We start from the raw sequence: 23,077 nt of genomic DNA on the forward strand, positions 1-23,077 counted from the left end.
TGAACTACCTCATTTTTCCATACTTGCTGCTTTAAGATAGTAAAATATGCAAAGCAGACGGTCCAGGGAGTTGGCATTTTCCTTTATAATCCTCTTCCAAGAGCCTTCATAAACCCCCACTTACCACCAGGAAAAGTCAGACACTGTAGATTACCCAACTGCCTAGGTAAAGATTCTTCCCCCCCTCCAACCCAAGAAACATATCAATCTAATTCTTTGTAAAGCACCATGCAAACAGATATCTTCTGTATATCTATTTATCTAAGGTGTACCCATGACTAATCCCATGTGTGGCAGTTCTCGCGAGAAACTGGAAAATGGACACCCCAACCACCACTCTTAACAAACTCAGCACTGCACTTGCAGGTGGGGCGAGGTGTCATGAGGAGCTTCTCAATCAGCCTGCAAGGTCCCTGCGCAGGCGCAGAACCCAATTCTTATGATCACAACGGATCACGATCCAGATACAGTAGTAATGTTGGTAGCCGGCTGCCACCAGGCAGAGAAAGAAACAGTGGAGACGGGAGGGTGGGGTGGCAGCTGGCCAGAAAACTACTGTGGTGGCCAGCAGAGAGGGCAGCACAGCCTTGCTCTCAAGTCCATTTGCCAGCCAAAAGGAAGGATGGCTCGGCCGCCAGGTGGAGAAGGCATCAGCTGGTGGCCAGAGAAGAGGGCGGCACACTCCCTCTTCAGACCGCCTGCCAGACAGAAGGAATGATAGCCTGGCGGCAGCAACAACAAAAAAAGAAATAGGAGAGAACTAGAGGCATAGATGCTCTGCACCTGACCCAGCTACTAATAGTAATACTAATAATATTATTGTTATTATCATTAAAAGTGCCCCTGGTTGCTATGTAGTGGTTTCCTAGATGGGGGGGGGGAATAATTTTTCCTCTATAGTAATTAAACATTTGAAGAGGAGTAGATGAAGAGTCACAACTCAGCAGAAGTTACATCTAGACATTTTCCATAATCATCGCCCCATTATCAGTAACCATGGCTACTTCAGGGGGGAAATGAGGACAATATCTGGTCTAGTTAGTCATAACTAACTGCCACTGAAATTAATGAGACAAGTTATTTAGTCATAACTAAGCCCCATTAATTTCAAAGGGACTCAGTAAACACCCAGACTATGTTAGTAATGACTACTTTATAACACAATAAACATCCAGACTATGTTAGTAATGACTAACATAGTCTGGATGTTTACTGTGTTATAAAGAATACACAGAAACTATCATGTGTTTCCAGTATTATTATCTTACAACACCATGGATACCTGTTGTATGGCACAACAGCAGGATATCAAAACAAACTCTATTTGCTATTTGCTTTGGGAAAACCTTCCCAAAATATGCCCCTATATTTATTTATTTATATAAATTTTCTCCTTTTGCAAAGGCTTGAGACAAACAAGAGGTGGAAACCTGGACTAGGACCGGGGAGACTCAAGTTCAAATCCCCATGCAGCCATGATACTAGCTGGGTGACTCTGGGCCAGTCACTTTTCTCTCAGCCTAACCTACTTCACAAGGTTGTTGTGAGGAGAAACCTAAGTATGTAATACACCGCTCTGGGCTCCTTGGGGGAAGAACAGGATATAGAATGTAATAAATAAATAAATAAATAAATAAATAAATAAATAAAAATAAAATATGAAGGGCAAACACATTATTCTAGTTCCCATCAAAGTAATAGTGGATTCAAATACTGAATTAGGAATTCAGCAGCCAGGCAGAAACAGTGCTTGTTTTTCAGGATTGTGCATTAGATGATAGTTTCAAGCCCATCCAGCTGCAGACTGAGTCAGAAAGTCAAAGGTAATCAGATATGGCAATTGTCACCTTCACTTACCTCAGTAAACAGCTATTCTTTTGACAGTTTGCCAACACAGTCAGTCATTTCCCATTGTGAAAAATTGAAATGTGGCAACCCTCAACCCCATTGGCCTTAGTTGAAGGAGAAGGTATTACTGTCGCCCAGTTTCTTCTTCTCCAACACTTCTGTTTCTCTCTTTGACCACTGGGTGTCATGGAGCTCTTTCCTTATCATCATTTCCCTTTTATATACAAGTCTCCAGCAGTGTCTGTTTGCTGGTTCTTTTGTATTACTTACAAGAAGGCCCTTGCCATCCACCTCCCAGGCCAGTCAGTGGGAGAAACCAGTTGCCCACTGCTTTCATAGTAGGGTTGCTACTTTCCTGCAACTCCTCCACCTTTTTCCTCCCTCCATCAGATAATTTCTCTTTCCTATGGGAACCTCGCCAAGGTGCAGTGTGCTCTGAAGTCCCACTCCCACATTATAGCTCTGTGTGACAAAAAAGAGCAATAGATTTTTTGGCCTGGAAAAGCTGAAGTATAGATGGGGCTACAGATGCCACACTCTGCCCCATCTACAGCACTGCCTGAACTAGTGAAAGATCACAATGTAGTTCATAACCATCAATACAACATAATGTGTTAAACTAGAAAGTACAGATTTTTAAGAACTTGGTGTTTCTACCCCCACCCCACTTTATCTCAGTGACTAGAAATCATTTTGCGGGACATGGCAAAAACTATGATCAGTTGCAGAAGTTATAATACAACATGTTCAGCTACCAGCAGTGCAAGTTTATTATTCATAACCCTCACCATTAAAAGTGGAGAGGGGAAGGTAGCAACAGGTAGGTCAGGAAAAACACATTATTTGCAAAGAGTGTAAGCATTTGGAAATTTCAAAACAGTTGGTAAAACTAACTAATGTTTTTAACAAGACTGAATTCAAAAATTGTTTGAAGAAGCGAGATATTCTATTTCTTTTGAACACAACTTATTGGGAGGGGAGTCTCTGAAGAAAAGAGTTACGCAGTGGGCATTGTAGTTACTTTGCATTATCAACCATGTCTTTTTTTTAAAAAGAAAATAAATAGAAAAAAATAAGCATAGATTGCTCTGTTTTCCATATTATTCTTCACTATGCAGAGATGTAATTTTATAGATAAACTTTTCTAAGAAACAGCAATCAGGAGTCTTAATCAGGAATTTTAAAAATACAGTATTTTGTATGAACATGACTATCTTTAAACTAATGTAGCTGAGGAGTAGTATGACTTAAATATAATGCAATCCATTCTCTAACATCTCTCTAATGTGGAATTATATTTGGATTGAAATTGTAAAAACAATTAATGGGTTTAAACTTCTCACATTCTGTTATGCTGAGTATTCTCAAAAAACATCAAATGTATATAGTCATTCAGTTCTTACTGTGTGCCATAACTGGCAAAACTTCTGTTAAACCAACAGTGTTGCAAAAAGGAAACTTTGAATCCTGCCATCTTTTTTCTATAAAATTCTGCAATAAGTATTAAGTTTTCCCTTTTTTATAGGAGAGTTTTGCTATTTTTATATGGTTATGCTTTAACAGTTATGGTGATGTCACCTACAAGAAAGAGTAACAGATGCTCTGGAATGAAAACCAATGTATTTTTCTCCATCTGGATAAAGAAAACTAAGTGTGTGTAGTGGTTTCATTTATAAACTCCACCCATTATTTCACTCCCATTTTAATACCCTATACTTACATTCAACTAGACTTTTTACTTATTTTTTTCTAGTTATGCTAGCTCACATTCTCAATCAGGCCTTGCTAGGCATATCAACCACAATGTACTGTCTGCAGCAAAAAAAAGGTATATTGCTTTTGCTTTCTTTTAAAAGGACACAGTACAAATATTCATCTCAATAAATATTCAGTTATTCATTGGCTTAATGTAGATATAGTGAAATGCCAAAATGCAATTCAAGAGCCAGATCCCGGCACAATCCCTTTAAAATTGAGGGATTACCCAGCCCCTTTAACGTGGAGGAGAGCAGGTCCATCCCTGTTCCTCCTCCACTCACCACCATTGCCATACTAGCAGCATTCCCTCCAGCTACCGCCACGCACTGGCAGTGCTTTCCCCCAGCTGTTCCCAAACCGTGCTGGCACACGTGGAGGCCATGTGCATGCCAGCACAGCATGGGGCAGCTGTGGGAGAATGCCACCGGCACATGTGGATGCACATGTGGGAACAATGCCTGTATGGGTAATGGTTGTGAGTGGATGAGGAGCAGGGATGGACCTGCTCTCCTCCACATTAAAGGGGTTGGATAAGCCCTCTATTTTAAAGGGGTTGTGCCACAATTCGGCTTCTGAATTGCATTTCAAGCACATCCCTAGTAGATACTGATTTCTGGTTCATTATAATCATAGGTTGCTGTGATGTCAAAATTGGGCGCATTTTAATTACAGGAGAACCTCAGTATTTGCAGGTCTATCGCCCAACTGAGGATATGCAAAACCACAATTAACAAGGTCCTGCTGTACTGCTAACCAGCTTGCCTCCAAATCAGAAAACTTTATTTGAAGTTAATTTCTGATTATCATTTGGAGTTACTGTACAATTGGCAGTAACTTTAGTTTGCCTGATTTGGGCATTGTGACAAACCAGGAAATGAAATTATGGTAGCGTACACAAGGGAGAAGAGGAACTGCATGAGCTCACAGCGTGTTCTGTATAGTCAAACCATGGTTTGCTAACATTTCTGAACTGAGCCACTTATTTGCAGATATTTTCATTACCAATATTTACCCTACATAACTGCTGAGATGATCTATTCCTCAATCTTTATTTCTCTCAGGGCCAATTTGAACAGAACCCCAACACCATGGACAGACAAAGTGAGTCTTGCAATTATGTACTTCTTTCCTCTACCTTGGCATACATAGAAGATAATTTTGTAGCTCTTGGTTCAGAAGTTATTTGAACATAGGGTCTCTCTTATCCCTATAACATTTGTGAAATTTCAACAAGTTGTTCTAGTAAAAACTAATCTGCCCACTTTCCTTTTACTATTCCTACAAATGGACTAAATCTGGTCCAAATTGGTTAGGCAGTTCACAAGTTAGCCCACTTGCACCTCAGACGTGCATGCATCCGCCATCTTGAACTGGGGTGGATGGCACTACTAACTATGCATTTGAGATGTCTTTACAACTGTACAAAAACTGGTCCAAATTGGTTTTCACTGGTGTCTCAAATGTTCATGCATCTGCCAACTTGAATCAGGGTGAATAACATCATAAACTACACCCTTCAGCTGCCCCTATGTGTCCCTATACCTGTAATAAATGTGGTTCAAATCAGTTAGGCAGTTCACAAGTTAACCCAGTTGTGCCTCACAGGTTCACGCATCTGCCATCGTGGATTGGGGTGGATGACATCATCACAAACTATACCATTGAGGTGTCCCTGCAACTGTACTCAATTTGGTTCATATTGGTCAAGGCATTGCAAAATTGATAGGGCACACACGCACGGACGCACAAACGAAATGTAGGGTGATCTCACAAGCCTATTGGAAAGTGGGTTTTAAAAGGTTATATGCACTTGAAGTGCAAGCATGCATTTTGCTGCATGTGAAACAATCCTGAAGTTCTTTAGATTAATTTCCTCCAACTGATATTTTAACAATAAAGTGTATATGATCGTTTGTTTCCAAATATCATTATTTCCTAAAGTTTAGTCATGGATGGGTGGATCAATTTAAATTACATTTTCAGCTTTCTAATAAATGTATGTGTTACTAATTGGTTGCAGCAACAACTGGCATGCATACTGAGACAGTTGCTATAACAATTAAAATAAACTAGTTTGTTAACTAAAGAGAGACTTTTCAGGGCACCTACCTGAAACAGGTGCAAGCTGAGCTTGGTGGCTCACTGAGTGTACTGTCTGCAGTGAGCTAGGGGGAGGTGAAAAAGTAGAAAAGCAGGTTGCTCACCTGTAACATTTTATTCTTTGGTGGCTATGCATCATTCCCAACATTGGGCTCTGCGCCTGCACAGTAGCCTCCATGGAGGGACTTGAAAGCTCCATGAGGCACTTGAAGCCCTGCCATGCATGGAGTGTGCTCAGTCACTTTGAGCAGCAGGTACCTCTTCCCATCAGTTCCTGGACCAACGACGTGCCACTGAAGCTCCGTCAGGATGTAACAAAAGGGGTAAGTATCTCAAATGAGTAGGGAGGCTGGGTGGGTGTTGTGAATTATGCCTAGCCACAAAAGGATCAAAAGTTACAGGTGAGCTACCTGCTTATCCTTGAGGTGGCTAGGCATCATTCCCAACACTGGGTGATTAGCTAGCTCCCAAATAAGAGGAGATGGGAATTTAAAGAATTTTATTAAGGACAGAACGCCCAAAACCATCCTCAGCTGCAGAGCAGATGTCAAGAACATAGTGACGAATAAATGACTGATCTGATGACCACATTGTAGCTTTTCTGATGTCTGAGAAACTAAAGCCAGAGAGGTGAGCAGCTGATGTTGCCACTGCCCTCATAGAATGAGCCTTAACATTTGAGGGTGGAGCGATTCCTTGTTTCTTGTAACATCTAGGATAGCTTGAACCACCCACTCTGACAGCCTCTGCCAGGACACCGGCTTACCCATGTTAAGCCTTCAAAGGCAACAAAAAGTCTGTGAGTATGTCTGAAGTCCTTTGTACATGATAAATAAAGGACAGCTCTCCAAACATCTAGAGAGTGAAGTGAGCATTCAAGAGGTGTCTGAGGGTTAGGAAAGAAAGTGGGTAAGGCGATATCTTGGTTGATATGGAATTCTGACACAATCTTAGGTAGGAAGGATGGGTCAGTTCACATCACCACTTTGTTAGGATAGAAGATGGTGTAGGACACATCTATCTACAGTGCAGCCAGTTCACTGACTCTTCAAGTGGTCATGATAGCAACAAGGAAAGCCACCTTAAGGAGAGCAATTTTAGAGAGTTGGAGTGAAGTGGCTCAAAGGGGTCCTCAGTAGTGTTTCCTCTAACAGGAATTCCCAGATGTTGTTGACTACAAGTCCCATAATGCCCAGCCAAAGGCACTGCAGTCAGGGATGCTGGGAGTTGTAGTGAACAACATCTGGGAATCCCTGTAGAGGCAACAGTGTTCCTCAGTGAACACAGAGGACCAGGGATAGACTCCATGGTTGTATAGGTTCCTTAAGCAGCAGGGGCTGGGTAGGGGAGGTTGTTGAGACCCTTCAGGAACTTTTACAGTCTGGGTGAGAAAAGACCAACAGAGTCCCAACCTGGGTGCATGGCAGATAATGCCAATAAATGAACTTTGATGGTGGAACTAGAGAGACTCTTTGATAGAAGTTAAATAAAGTAGGGTTTGGAGAGGCAATGCTTTAGAAAGGTCAAAACCCTTACAACGGGCATAAATAATCTTTTCCACCTGCAGAAATAATTTCTCCTTTTGGAGGCCTTCTGTTCGTAAAGGAGGATGTTGTTCAGAGGTCAACCTCCATGCTGTCATGTTCAAGTTTCTCAGGCTGTGATGGAGGATCTGGCTGTTGATTTCTGGTGGAGGAGATCTTGGCAGTGCTGAAGGCAGCAGCGGGATCCCCAAGAGAGGGAAAGGAGAAGAGGAAACCAGGGCTGCCTTGGCCACCATGGAGTAGAATTCAATGTTGTTGTTGTTGTTATATCTTGCTGACCACCCTGGAGATGAGTGGGAAGGGTGCGAACATGTAGAAGAGATTGTCTGTATAAGGGATTTGAAAGGCGTCACTAAGCACCCTTCCCCACTACAGCCCTCAAGCAGTACGACTGGCACTTTTTCTTTTGGCTTGTAGCAAATAGATCCACTTGGGGAGTCCCCCACGGTTCAAAGAGAAATGATAGAACGTCTTAATGTAATTCCCACTGGTGCTGAAGGCATCAGTCATCTGCCTGCTCAGATCATCTGCAAGGATGTTGTCTATGCCTGCTACGTGTATGGCCAACGGGTAAACTTTGTGTAGAACACACCAGTCCCAAATGTGGATGCAAGGTTGCACAGCGACCTGGAGACTGTGCCCCCTTGATGGTTCAAATGACTTGAACCAGCTTGCAGGCCAGCTGTCCAGTTCAAATTTGGCTTGAATTATAACAGAACCCCCAGAATCTGTTCAGTGCACAACCCTAAACCCAATCCAGCTATGAGCACTACACATGCTGGAGCATGCATTCACACAAAGTACTAGCTGGATGGATAACTTTGTGAAGTACTGTACACAAAGTTCCTCTCTCCAATCGATTAATCATGGCTGCATGTGAAGAGAACTCTTTTTAGAAGTTGTCAATAGACAGTGATCACCTGTTTGAGAGGGGAAGTGAAGGCTTGATTCAATCTTCACACCACATTTTTTAAAATACTGGGATTTTAACTTTAAAAACGGGCCCCTCACATGCAGTCCTAGTGGCTCTGTACATACTTTATTGGAACAGGACAAATGTTATCCATGAAGTTTCTTTATAATCCTCTCTAATAAAACGCTTGGTGTCCGTCCGTGGACGGACACCAAGCGTGTGTCCGTGCCTCCCTGCCCTGTTCTGCGCCTGCGCGAAGCGCAGGCCCAGAACAGGGCAAGGGAGACACGCTCGCCGGCACTGGCAGCCATCTTGGGCAGCCAGAAGCAGCCGTCCCGAAGAAGCCGGAGAGGCGGTGGCGGGGGGAAGTGACTGAGGCGGCGGCTCCGCCGCCGCCTTGGCCAAAATAGATGGAGGCTGGGGGCGGAGCGGAGGCCATGTAACTTAAAAAAAAAAATTGCTCCCGCGGCCGACGCCGCCGACCGCCCACCCTCCCTCCCAGCTGCCGAGTCCCCCTTACCCTGGCCGACTGCTGTCGGCCAAAGACTGCCCTCAATTTAAGAGGCAGAGAGGAGCTCGCAAGCAGAGCTCCTCTCTGTGCAAAGCCTCTTGCCGAACTGCCGCTTTGGGCGCAAGGGACGCAAGCGCCCAAAGCTGCAGTTCAGCAAGAGGCTTTGCACAGAGAGGAGCTCTGCTTGCGAGCTCCTCTCTGCCTCTTAAATTGAGGGCAGTCTTCGGCCGACAGCAGTCGGCCAGGGTAAGGGGGACTCGGCAGCTGGGAGGGAGGGTGGGCGGTCGGCGGCGTCGCCGCGGGAGCAATTTTTTTTTTAAAGTTACATGGCCTCCGCTCTGCCCCCGGTCCCGGCCTCCGTCTCCCCAGCCTGGCGGGGGCAAGTGCCTGGGCCGATTTGGCCCTTAAAGGTAGGGGGGGCGTACGGCGGAGGGAGGGGGAATGGCGGCGGGGGGCCAGGAGCGCCATTACTAGCGCACGTTATTCAACGGGCCAAAATTCACTTGTGTTATAATATATAAATTGAAGTAACAACACTTTTTGTAAAAATAGAACTTGTTTCAGTCTTATTCAACAGAAAACGCACTATTTCACTACCAAGTAAAATGATATTTAAAAGCATAAAAATGCTTTTTAACATCTACACGAAACCACTGAGTGAGGTCATCATGAGATTTGGTGCAGGGTGTTATCAGTATGCTGATTAGGCTTGTGCCTGAAACGTTTCGGAGACCATTATGAAGGCCTCCGAAACGTTTCGGCTCCGGGGGCCGTTTCAGTGCTTCAGCACCGGCGGGGGTAGTCCTTTAAGGGCGGGGGAAGGTGCACTCACCCCTCCCGCCGCATATCCCCCGCTGGCGCTCCGTTACTTTCAAGCCCCTCAGGGCGGCAGCGTTCCTCCCTGCCGCCCGTTTTTTGTCATCGACCGGAAGTGGCCGGAAGAAGCAAGCACGTGTGCGCCCATTGCGGGCGTGCACGCGCCCGTCTGTCATGCGGGTGCGCACACACGACGGGCGCACGCGCGGTTACTTCTTCCGGCCACTTCCGGCCGATGACAAAAACGGGGCGGCAGGGAGGAACGCTGCCGCCCCGAGGGGCTTGAAAGTAACGGAGCGCCAGTAGGGGATATGTGGTGGGAGGGGTGGGTGCACTCTCCCCCGCCCTTAAAGGACTACCCCTGCCGGTGCCGAAGAAACTTCATGCACATCCCTAATGCTGATGACACCCAAATCTATTTATCCTTATTATCATTATCAGGAAATGGCACTGATCCCCTAAATGCCTGCCTATGGGCAATAATGGGCTGGGTGAGGGACAAAAAATAGAAGCTGAACCCAAGCAAGATGGTGGTGCTCATTTTGGGGCATCGGAATTTGATGGATGAGTTAGATCTTCCTGTCCTGGATGGGGTTACACTCCCCCTGAAGGAACCAGTATGCAACTTGGGAGTGCTCTTGGATCCAGGCCTCACCCTGGTATTCCAGGTGGAGGTTATAGCCAGGAGTGCTTTCCATCAACTTCGGCTGACTCGATAGCTGCGTCCATTCCTTGAAGAGAATGATCTCAAAACAGCGGTGCATCAACTGGTAACCCTCTGGCTTGACTACTGCAATGTGCTCTACGTGGGGCTGCCTTTGTACGTAGTTCAGAGATTTCCGTTAGTTCAAAATGTGGCAGCCAGACTGGTCTCTGGGGTAACCTGGAGAGACCATATTATGCCTATTCTCAAACCGTTGCATTGGCTGCCAATAGGTTTCTGGTTACCTTAGAGAGCGCCTTCTTCTGTATGACCCCAAGCAAATGTTGAGGTTATTCAGAGAGGTCCATCTCCAGTTACCACCGGTATGTCTGATGGCGACTCTGAGGGGCCTTCTCTGTAGCTGCTTTTGGCCTATGGAATGCACTCACGACAGATATCCATAGTTTGGGCTGATGGTTAGTCTTCAAGACTTACTTGTTTGACCCGGCCTTCCAGGGTTTTTTAATTGCTTTTAAAGAATTTTTAATTAGTTTTAAATGGCTCTGAACAATTTTTAGATTTGGTTTTATACTGTTTTAACCTATTGTAGTATTTTAACTGTTGTGCACCACCCAGAGCCCTTATATGGAGCGGAACAGAAATGTAATAAATAAATAAATAAATAAATAAATAAATAAATAAATAAATAAATAAATAAAATATTCACAAGAGTGAATAATGTAATTTCACTTACTGTCATCTCCTTATAATAAGGAGCACTGGACTTGTTTTGAAGGTACACTTAGTTCTGTGGTTTTGTTCAACATATTTCAGCACAATCTCTTCCCAATGAAAGGCAACTAAAGTGCTTTCTCTCATGAGTAAAATACCTACAGAATTTCATAAACATAGAACTGACAGCTGAATTCTTTCTAGATCTCAAGTCCCACCAAAGAGATAATATTTTTATTTTATTGATTGATTGATTGATTGATTGATTGATTTAGATTTAGATCTAGATTTAGATTTAGATTTATATGTCACCCTACTCCCATAGGACTCAGGGCGGCTTACAAGCAATAACATACAAAGCAACACAGTTCTATAAAATACAACATACATAACATCATAACCACAACCCCATACGGTACTCATTACAAGACATAATAACTATGGATTACCAGATCACTTTACGACCAGCTATCTCAGTGACCAAACACCCAGCGGAACATTTCCGTCTTGCATGCCTTACGGAAAGCCAACAAATCATGGAGAGCTCTGATATTATCCGGGAGACCGTTCCATAGAGCCGGGGCCACCACTGAGAAGGCCCTGGCTCTCGTTGATTGCAGTTTAACATCCCTAGGGCCCGGGATCACCAAGGTATTACTTGTGGCCGATCGCAGGACCCGGCGAGGGACATATTGAACAAGGCAGTCCTGGAGGTATGGAGGGCCCATATTGTGTAAGGCTTTAAATGTTAAAGTTAATATCTTAAACCTAACCCGGGACTCAACCAGCAACCAGTGCAGTTGAACAAGCAAAGGTGTCACATGTGCTCGCCAAGGCACCTTAGTTAGGAGGACCTTGGCCGCTGCATTCTGCACCAGTTGCAATCTCCAAGTTAGGCACAATGGCAACCCCACATAAAGTGAGTTGCCATAATCTAACCTAGAAGTGACCGTTGCATGGATCACAGTGGCCAAATCCGGAGGAAACAGATAAGGGGCTAGCCGCTGTATTTGGTGTAACTGAAAAAAGGCCTTTCGAGCGACCTCCATAATAACCAAAGAAATCTTAATAGTTTGGGGTCCCCTGCCCCTTTTTCTGGGATGCCAATCTATTCACCCAAACCAGTGGCCAAACTCCAAAATTAACTATACAAATGACTTTTTAATTCTTCAGCAAACCTTCAGTAGGAAGGTTAAGGATAGGGGTGTGCGAACTGGTCCAGGCCTGGCTCAAACAGAACCAGACTGAACTGGTTTGGGACAATACTTGCAAAGGGGAAACCACTGAGGATTCCCCTTTACAAGCAAAGGGTGATTCCCAAAGGGCAGGGAGCATAGAGAGGAACTTACTTTCCCGGCAGCGGTGGGACAGCGGAGGCTTTTCTAAACCCCCGCTGACCTCCCCAATAGCTGCCCAGGCTGGCGGCTGAAGCCCAGTTTGGGCCTCCAGTAACTGCAGAGCATTCAGGGCCTCCATGCACATGTGGAGGCCATTAGGATAGATAGCCCAATGCTCTTGCAAAACCCGTTTGCGAACTAGTTCAGCCTGGTTCGGCAGTTGAACCAGACCAGGCCCGGTTCGGCTGGAACAAGACAGGGCCAGCTGAAAGCGGCCATACCAGTTATGTCAATATCCCTAGTTAAGGACAATGTGTGCAGCATATATTGTCATCCTCAAAAAAATTGTTTATAAAAGTGAGTAATAAAACACATGTAGAGTTACCAACATACAAGGACAATCCAAATCTCAAGACATGTGAGTGAAATATCAGAATTGAATCTTCCTAGAATTATTAGTCAGCTATTTTCTCATCAAAGAACTCTACTTGCCCACAAAGTCAAAGAAATTGAAGTAGGTGCTTATCTATAAGAGAGGTTATTCTGGAATGAGTCTCTCTGACATACCAACAGCTAATACAATGCAGCTCAAAACAAACATATTTATTTTGAATATGTATGTACCCCCTTTCAGCAAAAATGTTCACCAAAGCAGTTTACATAGCAAAAGGAATGAGAAGATGGTTTCCTGTTTCAAACAGGCTCAACCATCAAAAAGAAACATGGAGACACCAGCAACATCCACTGAGAGGGACATTGTACTGGACTCAAAAGGTACAATTACTCTTCCTCTGACATTTCAAAAAGTGTCTCTTTGCCCAGCTAGCAAGGGTAACCATCAAAACCTGGGAAGTCCATTCAGGACCTATAATGAAGCAAGATAAAACTGCCAAACAAGCAGAAAGCAACTTACTCCTTTAGCTGCAGGGGCTGCTGTGGAGATAACTTCAAAAGAAAACCATGACTGCAAACTCAGTTTCTATATATATATGCATGATAGCAACCCTTTGGATCATGGCCTCAGTATATGAAATTATGGAGAATTACATACATCTCTCTGAAGAGCTACTTAGTGTAGAGGAATCTTACTTACAAAGCCTTTAATACAGCAGCTTTTTCTCAGAGTCTTTAGCATGGCAGAAATGTGAGCCAACTATTTACATATCTACCCTGTATCTTAACCTTAGGGGGAAGCAGATTGGCAAGCATCCACTTCAATTTGAAAGTCAATTCTGTACTCCACACCACCATTTTATGCACAAGACATGTAACAGATGGAGCTGAATACACAACCTTCTTTCTGTGAATAATCACCAGCATATTTAAGCACATGAAAGGTACAACTACCAAACTAGGGCTGACAACATGAATTTATGTGTACTTATATGCATCACGAGCAGCCTCGGACAAGCCAACTAAAATGATTCAACTTTCAAATTACCCTTGGAAAGCCTTGTGCTACACTTATAAAAAACTTCTAGAAAGTCTTTATCTGGGAAGTCACAACTAATTGTAAATGTTTTTCCTTCATTTTTTCATATATATTTTTTAAATTGAGGATACAAAATGCAATGGTTGTGGTCTCAGAAAGGACTACAAAACTCAGTAGCACCTGCGCCATCCCCAGAATTTCATGGGGAAAGAACAAAAGTCACTTTTAAAATTAAGGCACAAACGGTGGCTCCTTGCTCACTTGCGGTGGACAGTGAAGAGGAAATATGGGGCTTTTCTCCAGGCCCCTGCTGGTCCTGAAAAATACTTTGAGGTGGGGCGACCTCAAGGGTTCAGTCTGGTTTGCTTCACTTTGACTCCACTTTGCCCGCTGCAATGGCACATCATTTGGAGCCGAAGGAGACTGAGGAGGGCCAAACCCAAATAAATCTCCTGAAATTCACACAGCCCTATTAAATAGGCGCATATATCAAGTCACACTTGCTATCCTCATCCGTTAGGCATACCTACATATTCACTTAGAAAGGCAGGGTGATTATAATATTTTTAAATTGTGGAACTAAAAAATAAAATTAGGAACAGGAAGCTTAACTTACATTTTATCATGCGACATTGATCTAATATCAATCTGAAAATTTTAACAACAAGCCAAGCAGTTCAACCCAGCTTTCAGTAGGGGATCTTATAATCTAAGGCAGGGATTATCAACAGGAGATACTCAGAATCCTCCTGACTCATCACACTACAGCCCATCTGAGGATCTCCGCCTTGAGGATCTCCACCTCGTGGGCCCATTGCGGGGAGAGATCGGCCTGTGCTGCATTGTCAGCGTGGCCAGAACAGCTCTCCCTGCCTTTAAACTGCAGGGAGAGTCACTCCGGCCTCTGCTATCCAACACAGTGTGGGCCAATCTCCCTTCCAAACGGGGCCGCGTGGCTCTGTTTGGGAGGGAGACCACATCCCCGCGCCTGGCATCAGACATGGGGGCGTGGCTAGCCGACACCTGCATCTGATGTCAGATGCGGGGGCAGGATCGGAGGCTGTATGTGTCTGCTGTAAAATGGGAGGGAGGGAGGTGAAGACCTTCCTCCTGTGCTACTGGGAGGGAGGAGAGCTGGCCTTGTGGTAGCGAGTATGACTTGTCCCCTTAGCTAAGCAGGGTCCACCCTGGTTGCATATGAATTGGAGACTTGATGTGTGAGCACTGTAAGATATTCCCCTTAGGGGATGGAGCTGCTCTGGGAAGAGCAGAAGGTTCCAAGTTGCCTCCCTGGCTTATCCAAGATAGGGCTGAGAGAGATTCCTGCTTGCAACCTTGGAGAAGCCGCTGCCAGTCTGTGTAGACAATACTGAGCTAGATGGACCAATGTACTGACTCAGTATATGGCAGCTTCCTATGTTCCTATGTACTGATTGGTTGGGCTTTGTGCTGAAGTGAAGTGTACCCTCTTCTCAGCCTGACTGCACTGGCTTCAGAAAATCAGCACTGCATACACCCATGGAAATCAAAACTGAATTTGTCCCATTAATTTCAATAAGACTGCTTATGAGTACCTTAGTGTAGATGTGAATAAGTGACTGTAGTAGCCTGTCTCTCTACCACTGTTTTTGTATACCACACACACACACACACACACGTTGTGAGATGGGCTACTTCAGTCACTGGCTTACATCCAGATTAAGTTACTCATAAGCAGTCTGAAATTAATGGGACATGTGTACTTGTTCTGTTAATTTCAATACTTTGGATGTGACTGGAGTAGATTGTGAACCCCTAATTTAGGGTATTTTGATCTTTATTTTAATATAAGTATACAGTCATTAACATTCACCATATTTATATGTGTTTCTATTTCTCAATTACGTGTAAAATATTTCAGCTCTCTTTCCTCCAAAAATAGGAGCTCAGCACAACTTACAACAAACCCAATGAGTTAAATAGGCTTAATAACTTCATGCCTAATATCAGTTCTTAATATAAGTTGGAGTGGAGTGTTAGAACAACATGTTTATACATTACTGAAGAATTTGCTTTCCTGTCTCCTCCTTCAAATGAAGCCTGGTTAGACTTAGCTAGGATTAATGTTGGCACCGACATATCCTTTAAATGCACTTCACTTTGGGGAGGAGCCAAAGGAGAAAGTATGCTGGCACAGCCTGCTCCCGGTCTTTCAACCAAGTAAAGAAAGCCCTAATTTTATGTCTGTACCATCTCTATGTGAAAATTATAGCAATTACTACTTTTGGACTGGTTTTTACTTGTCTCTTTATTTCCAGTCTTTCACATGTTTTTGTATTTTTAGCCTAACATTTATGGGATTTTAAACATGAAAACTGAGACTTTTTACAAGACTCCCAAAGCGGCACACTGACACATTTCCAGTCAAGGACAACAAAATTAAAATCAAAGTATTGTATTCTAGACAAGAAATACAAAAATAAATTTAAATGGAAATTATGGCAGAGTTACTTACTGTAAATTCCCCACTCTTACTGCCACAGGAACATGGGGAAGCTGAGTTGCCCACTTTAGAGTCACATCTTGATAAACATGTAACATGCTGTTGTGGTTTCCAATAAGAGTGTTTATAGTTCCGTCAGACACTGCAAATATATATCCAAAGACCTTAGAAATCATTTTTCATTCAGATTCCTTGAAGATTACACTATTTCTTCCCTTTTATGAAGCATATGTTCTTTCAAATGTGTGTGGATTATCAATTCCAATTTCCAAATAAATGAAAGTACAAAAACAGTATGATACAGTTTTCAAGGGACATACCTTTATTACAACTAACCAGTATGTCACAAAATCTTAAGGAAACTTTCAAATTCCTCAGTTCCTCAACTCTACATCAAACTGCATGCTATGCAACGCAAAAAATGGCAAGAGGTTGCTGGACATGGCAAATAGCCCTAAGAGCCTGCATATTTGAACAGATCTGCAGTTTTTATGTACTTTAGAGAATATCACATTTAGCTGCCAAGCAGAGGATAGTAAACCTGGAGGAAAAGTATCTTCTACCACCTGATAATGGAACTATGCTTTGACAGCTAAATGCCCTCCAGCCACTAGGTAACATTACCAATTTGGCTTCTATTCTATCTATCTAGTATAACACCTAACATTAAGCTCTAGTTTAAACAGGTTGCTTACCTGTAACAGATGATCTGATAGTGGTTCCATACTTTCATAATGACTCGGTTCTGCACCTACACAGACCATGCTTTGGATAGAATTCGTTAGCTCCTTGAAACGCCGAAACGCCAGCAGCACGTGACTGCAGTACCCTTAAGTGGTGATTAGGCATCCCTTTCCTCAGTTTCTTGGTGGCCGTTAAGCCAATGAGTTTGACTGGTTTTATACTGTAGTTCAAAACTTGTCTTATTCTGTAGATCTTGACATAGCTTGTCTTCTGTCTGCAGCAGGGATGGACGGGTGGGTCTTATGAATGTATGGAACCACTACCAGATCATCTGTTACAGGTAAGCAACCTGTTTATCTGGATACTGGTTCCAGACATTCATAATGACTGAGTGAATCATAAGCTGCCCATATGGTGGTGGGAGCAGCAAGCTACGGCAGGACCCTCTTCAAAACTGCCCGCCCAAACTCCACCACCGCTGCCATTCTAATGTCCAAAGTGTAATGCTTGATAAATGTCTGGTGTGAAGCCCACATTCCTGCCAAACAGATGTCTTGGAATCTGATGCCCGCCAGGTGTGCTGCCGAAGCGGCAAATGCCCTAGTGGAGTGAGCCTGTATCGTTGATGGCGGAGTGACCTTTTGCTGCTCATAGGCCATCTTTATTAATTCTACTAACCAAAACGCCAGCCTCTGGCGTGTGGGAGATTGGCCTTTATGTAGGCCTTTTTCACAGATGTAAAGGAATTTCGTCTTACGGATTCAATGTGTAGTCTTTAGATAGTAAAGCAGAGCTCTCCTCACATCCAGAGAATGCATTGCCCTGTCCAACGGCATCACCAGATCCTTAAGGAAGGTTGGCAAGCTGATATCTGCATTTAAGTGGAAGTCGGAGACAATCTTTGGTTTGAAGTCTGGATCCAAGCGCATTAGAATGAGGTCTGGGGGAAATTTGGTATATGGTTCATCCACCCGGAGTGCCTTAAGCTCGCTAACCCTCCGTGCCATGGTTATTGCCACTAAGAACAGTGTCTTTAAGGTCGTTAGTTTCAACGACACAGTAGCCATGGGTTCAAATGGGCCTTCCGTAAGAGCTCCGAGCACTAGAGATAAGCTCCATTTTTCTGCTGGTTGTCTAACTGGTGGATAAAGATTGTTTATTCCCATAAGGAAGTCTTTACACCTAGGGTGAGTAAAAACAGTTTTGCCATTCCACCCAGTGTGTTGCGATGATAAAGCGGCCATGTGAACTCTTATGGACACATTGGCCAAGCCCACTCTCTTCAAAGTGATAAGATAGAGGAGTACCTCCTTAAGGCTTGCTGCCTTTTGTGAGAAATGATGTTCCTGAGCATATGAGCAGAACCTACACCATTTAGCTTTATAGGTATGTCTGGTAGAAACTTTACGAATGTTCAGAAGGATCATTCTTAGAAGCCTATCCGCCAGGCCATGAGATTGAGCACTGATAGATTGGGGTGCAGTATCTGGCCTAGATCTTGAGATATTTGAACCTCCCATTTGGGGAGACGTATGTATGTCTCCCTTGACAGTTTGAGTAGCTGTGTGAACCAAGGTTGTTGGGGCCATCATGGAGCTATCACAATTGCTCATGAGTGTTCTTGCAATAGCTTGGCCACTACTTGTGGGAGGAGCGGAGTTGGCAGATACACATAGAACAAGCTCTGTATCCATTGATATTGAAAGGCATCACCCTTGGAATGTGTGCCCAGACCCATCCAGGAGCAATATTTGTTGTACTTCCTGTTGTGTGCCATCGCAAACAGATCTACTTCCGGATGGCCCCATGTCACAAACAGCTCTTGTAGGATTCCTGTGTGCATCTCCCATTCAAGTTGATGCAACACCGTTTCCCTGCTCAATGAGTCCAACAAGCAGTTCAGGGCGCCTTTGATATATATAGCCTGTAAGTGGATTTGCCTCGGGATACACCAATTCCACATCTGGAGGATGATGTTGCAGAGAGGTCGAGACACGGTACCACCTTGCTTGTTCACATAGGTTATTGCCGTGGTGTTGTCCATCTGCAACTGGATTACTGCACCTGGTACCTTGTCCTGAAAGGCTTGCAGCGCCCTGTATGTCACTAGTTCCAGGAAGTTGATATGCCTTAGAGCCTCGTTTCGAATCCAGAGGCCTTGCGCTCTGCTTTCCCTCATGTGAGCTCCCCAGCCCCACATGGAAGCATCCATTGTCAGGATGCATGATGGCAAAGGTGTCTTGAATGGCACCCACCTCAAGAGATGAGCTGCTTATGTCCACCACAGCAATGAAGTCAGGACTTTGCATGGTAGTAGTAGTCGTTTGGATGGTGGATCGACCATGGTATGGAAAGAGCAGAGAAACCATAGTGGTAGATTGCGCATCTGCAACTTCGAATATGGAACTGTGGTGGTAAAAGAGGCCATCAAGCCTAGAAGTACTTGAATTGTCCTTGCAGACTGTTGCGTGTCGTTTGGAATCTCTGTACTAGGGTGCATATGCAGTGGTACCTTTCTTCTAGCAGATACACCACCTGCTCCAGCATATCAAATCGTGCGCCGATGTACTGTAAGCTTCTCAGTGGTGTTAGATGCGACTTCTTCCAATTGATTTGGATTCCCAAATCGTCCAGCAGTGCCTTCACCACCTCTATATTGCTGAGCAGCTCTATATCGCTGGGGATGCCTAACCGCTGCTTAAGGGTACTGCAGTCATGTGCTGCTGGCAGTTAAGTGTCATGAGGAGCTAATGAATTCTATCTGAAGTATGGTCTGCGCAGGTGCAGAACCGAGTCATTATGAATGTCTGGAACCACTATCCAGATTGCTAATATAATGATTGCCATGTTTCTCTTTTACTTCTGTTCTCTATCAAGGGGTCTGTGTGCTTCAATTGGTGTAGGAGGTGGAACTGCTAAATATGGAAGGATGGCCATTATTGTCCTTCATCCATCCCAGAAACCCTGGGTGCAGCTTGAGATCAGTGTCTAGCACCTAGTGGGGCTAATTTAACTCCTCACTCAACTCCTCCTATATGCCATTTGAAAACTCCTAAAAACTTCAGACTGTTAGGACCATTACACTATGCCCTGCAACTACCTCCCCCAAACACTTTTTGAGCGGCTTTGTTTAACATCTAATCTGAAGAAGAGTTCTGAGGAACTCAAAAGCTTGCTCAAGATTTAATCTCATTCTGATTAATCCTAATAAATATTTTACTATAACTGTGGCTTTAAAATATTTTCCTAAATGGACCAAGATAGAGATCCTTGACTTTCAACAGAAACTTTTTTTTTCCTGACAAAGAGCAAAGAGTACACCACAGAAACATCTATCAGCGTCAGGCACCAACTAAGTACTGCAACTATCAGCACCAATTAGTCTGCAAAGAATGGTAGGAATTGGATTCTACCTTATTAAAGTCAAAATTTATTTTATTTACATTTTTATTCTTGCAATATAGCCCACACCCCAAACTGGCAAAAATGCTACACGTTATGCAAAAGCAATAAACAAAATGTAAGGTTACTGTAAAAGTCGATGTCGCTTGGGGCATTAAAAGAACCATTCAAGATCACTTATATTAAGTCACTATTTCAGTTTCAAAATTTGTCTTTACAAACCTGAACAATACGGAAGAAAGCAACTTGGGCTACAATCAAGCTTTTTCATGAACCGAATTTGTCCATTATCCTTAAGACAAAAGAAGTTCCTTTCTCCAAGCACAAACACAGAGGAAACAGTCATATTGAAAGAGATAACACATATATCCAGAGCTTGCTCTCCAATGTTTAAAACCCAGTCCACCTTAAGAAAACAGACAAAATCAATGTAAAATAGACTGAATAGATTTTAGAATCCATAAAGCAGGTTTCATGCATCTCATAACAAAAAAGTTTTGGACAACTTGAGAAAACTGCTTGATTATAAAGCATGTTAAGACGCTATGTAACCAGAAAGTGACAAGTCTTGCAGAGTGCAATCTTCTATAGTGCTAAACCGACCTGCATCCTATAGGACATAGAACCATGGAGCAAGGGGGAACAAGGGCACCCCATTGCCCCCTCCCGCACACACTGGCTGGGAGCGTGAAGCACCCCAGCCAGCGTTTCAATGAAATGCTGACTAGGGAGGGATGGGAGAGGGTCTGAATGGACCTTCTCCCATGTATTGGCCGCGCCCCTGAGTTTGACAGCAGGCACAAGGGGGCTGGGCCAAAGCTGAGAACGGGCCCCGTCAGGCCCAGCAAAGATCCCCTTCCCCAGTCAGCAGTTTGTGGAATCGTTGACTGGGAGCTCCTTTTCCTTTCTCCTTGAGGAGAAAGAGAAAGGAGCTCCTAGTCAGCGATTCCACAAACCGCTGACTGGGGAAGGGAAGTTCTGCCAGGACCAATTCTCGGCATTGGCCCCACCCCCTTGTGCCTGTTGTCAGAAGCAAGGGCATGCGATAGTAAAGCCTAGGGGGCAGGGGAGCTGCCAGAGGATTTTGGCCGCAGCCAAATTCTCTACACCTCTGAGGACACCTGCTCATTTTGCAACTTCTACTGACATTTTTTGTTCTCTCTCCCTTTGCTTTGTTGGCCGCTATTTGATTTTGATCAAGAAAGTTCTGTTCAGGGGCATAAGTATAATAGGGCAAGGGGAGACGTCTGGGGGCCCACTGCCTTGGGGGGCCCCCAGAGGCAAGTCACATGACTGACTCTCCCAGCCACGTACCCACCCGGGCTGCCTTCAGTTGTATTCATCCTCCGAAATTGATGTGAGTGTTAAGACCTGGAGCTACCAGAACCTCATGTCTTTCTCTAGTACCATGCAATGACTTGCATCATCCACAATTTACAAAACCTTTTAAAAAACAATTTAGGATGATGTTCTATTGTGGCGCATAGGTGTTATATATAAATTTTAAAAAATTACTATGCTTTTTGTTACCACTATTCAGCCTCATTTAAGATTTCTTTACTTCATGAACTGAGCTTCAGTGAGGGGGCCCATTTTAAAATCTTGTCTCTGGGCCCACTACAAGCTTGCTACGCCCCTGGTTCTGTTAAGGAAAAGCAACACCCAATCATGGTGACAAATGCCATGGAAGAGTGGGGGGAGAGCATAAAACTAGTACTTAATGAGGGAGGTGCACGTACGTGTACACACACACACAAACACCCCTACCTAACAAAAACAAATGAAAGAAGATATAATGACCCTGCACAGAAAATGTGAAATGAAGGTTTTTCCAAATAAGCCTATTCCATGCTTCAAAAAAAGTTACTTTAAATTCTTCCTTTCATGTTTAAAGCACAGCTTCATGTGATGCTGAGAACATCTGAACTGAAAGACCAAAACATAAACCCTTGTTAGGTTGGCAGACAGCGATTGTCAAGATCCTTTAAAATACCTCCTTTATAAATTTAAGATCTGTCCATATGAACAAGCAAATCTTACCAAAAGCCTTTTCCCAGACCCAAGTTTTTGTTGCTCTGTTTCTTTTTTGGCAGCATCTGTTGCAAATGCAAGAACTTGGTACCTATTGTAAAAAAAATTAAAAGTCTAAGTTGATATTTTTGCATGAGAAGGATATATAAGAATATGTGGGGGGAAATTAAAACTATTTTCAAGAATTCACTCTTTAGCTCTGATGTGATATAGAATACTACTTATCTGACATTCACAACTTCTAATCCAGTACAATACAAAAACCATTTTATTTATGGATACCAAATGTAAACATTTTGATTCTGTAATATGTTAAAATTGTTTGAAAAGGAACAGTGAATCATAGGCTTATTTTCACTGAATACATGCAGAAAGACAGACATATGTGCTATAACTACACATTATTTTAGGGGAACACATTAAAACACACACACACACACACACACACACACACACACATGCATTCATAAGGTTTTCTGCATTTGAAACATGCAATGTTTGAAATTACTATTAGGGCTGGATCAGATAATACAGTGGTTCCCAAACTGGGAGCCTCCAGATGTTGCTGAACTACAACACCCACCAGTCCCAGCTACAATTTATTGTGGCTGGGGATGATGGGAACTGTAGTTCAGCAACATCTGGAGGCTCCCAGTTTGGGAACCACTGAGAACCACATCTGGCCCATCATACAGAAAGAAGCAAGCAAGTTTCTGCTGTGCCTGTCCCCTGGCATACCTTCTCTACCATCACAAAGGAAGGGAATGTATGATAAACAGCCTACATGCATAAAAGGTAACATGCACAGGCAAAAATCATATGGTAAATCCCTGCCTGCCCCACA

At 43.7% G+C, this 23,077-nt stretch overlaps 1 protein-coding gene across 14 annotated transcripts in view; it reads right to left on the reverse strand.

The window, feature by feature from the left end:
• The window catches only part of BBS9 (Bardet-Biedl syndrome 9), a 430,545-nt gene that overhangs the window by 362,639 nt on the left and 44,829 nt on the right, over positions 1-23,077 (reverse strand). For all 14 annotated transcript variants that reach the window (XR_008309815.1, XM_053261618.1, XM_053261616.1 and 11 more), the window contains 3 exons: positions 22,243-22,324; positions 20,425-20,608; positions 16,129-16,258 (listed from right to left, as the gene is read on the reverse strand). Coding sequence is in view for 13 of the 14 variants with exons in the window: in XM_053261618.1 (XP_053117593.1) it covers positions 16,129-16,258; positions 20,425-20,608; positions 22,243-22,324 (396 nt within the window). In the remaining variant the exon portion in view is untranslated. The remainder of the gene's footprint in view (positions 1-16,128; positions 16,259-20,424; positions 20,609-22,242; positions 22,325-23,077) is intronic.

This window comes from Hemicordylus capensis, chromosome 6 (genome assembly GCF_027244095.1).
Source record: "Hemicordylus capensis ecotype Gifberg chromosome 6, rHemCap1.1.pri, whole genome shotgun sequence".
Taxonomy (NCBI): domain Eukaryota; kingdom Metazoa; phylum Chordata; class Lepidosauria; order Squamata; family Cordylidae; genus Hemicordylus; species Hemicordylus capensis.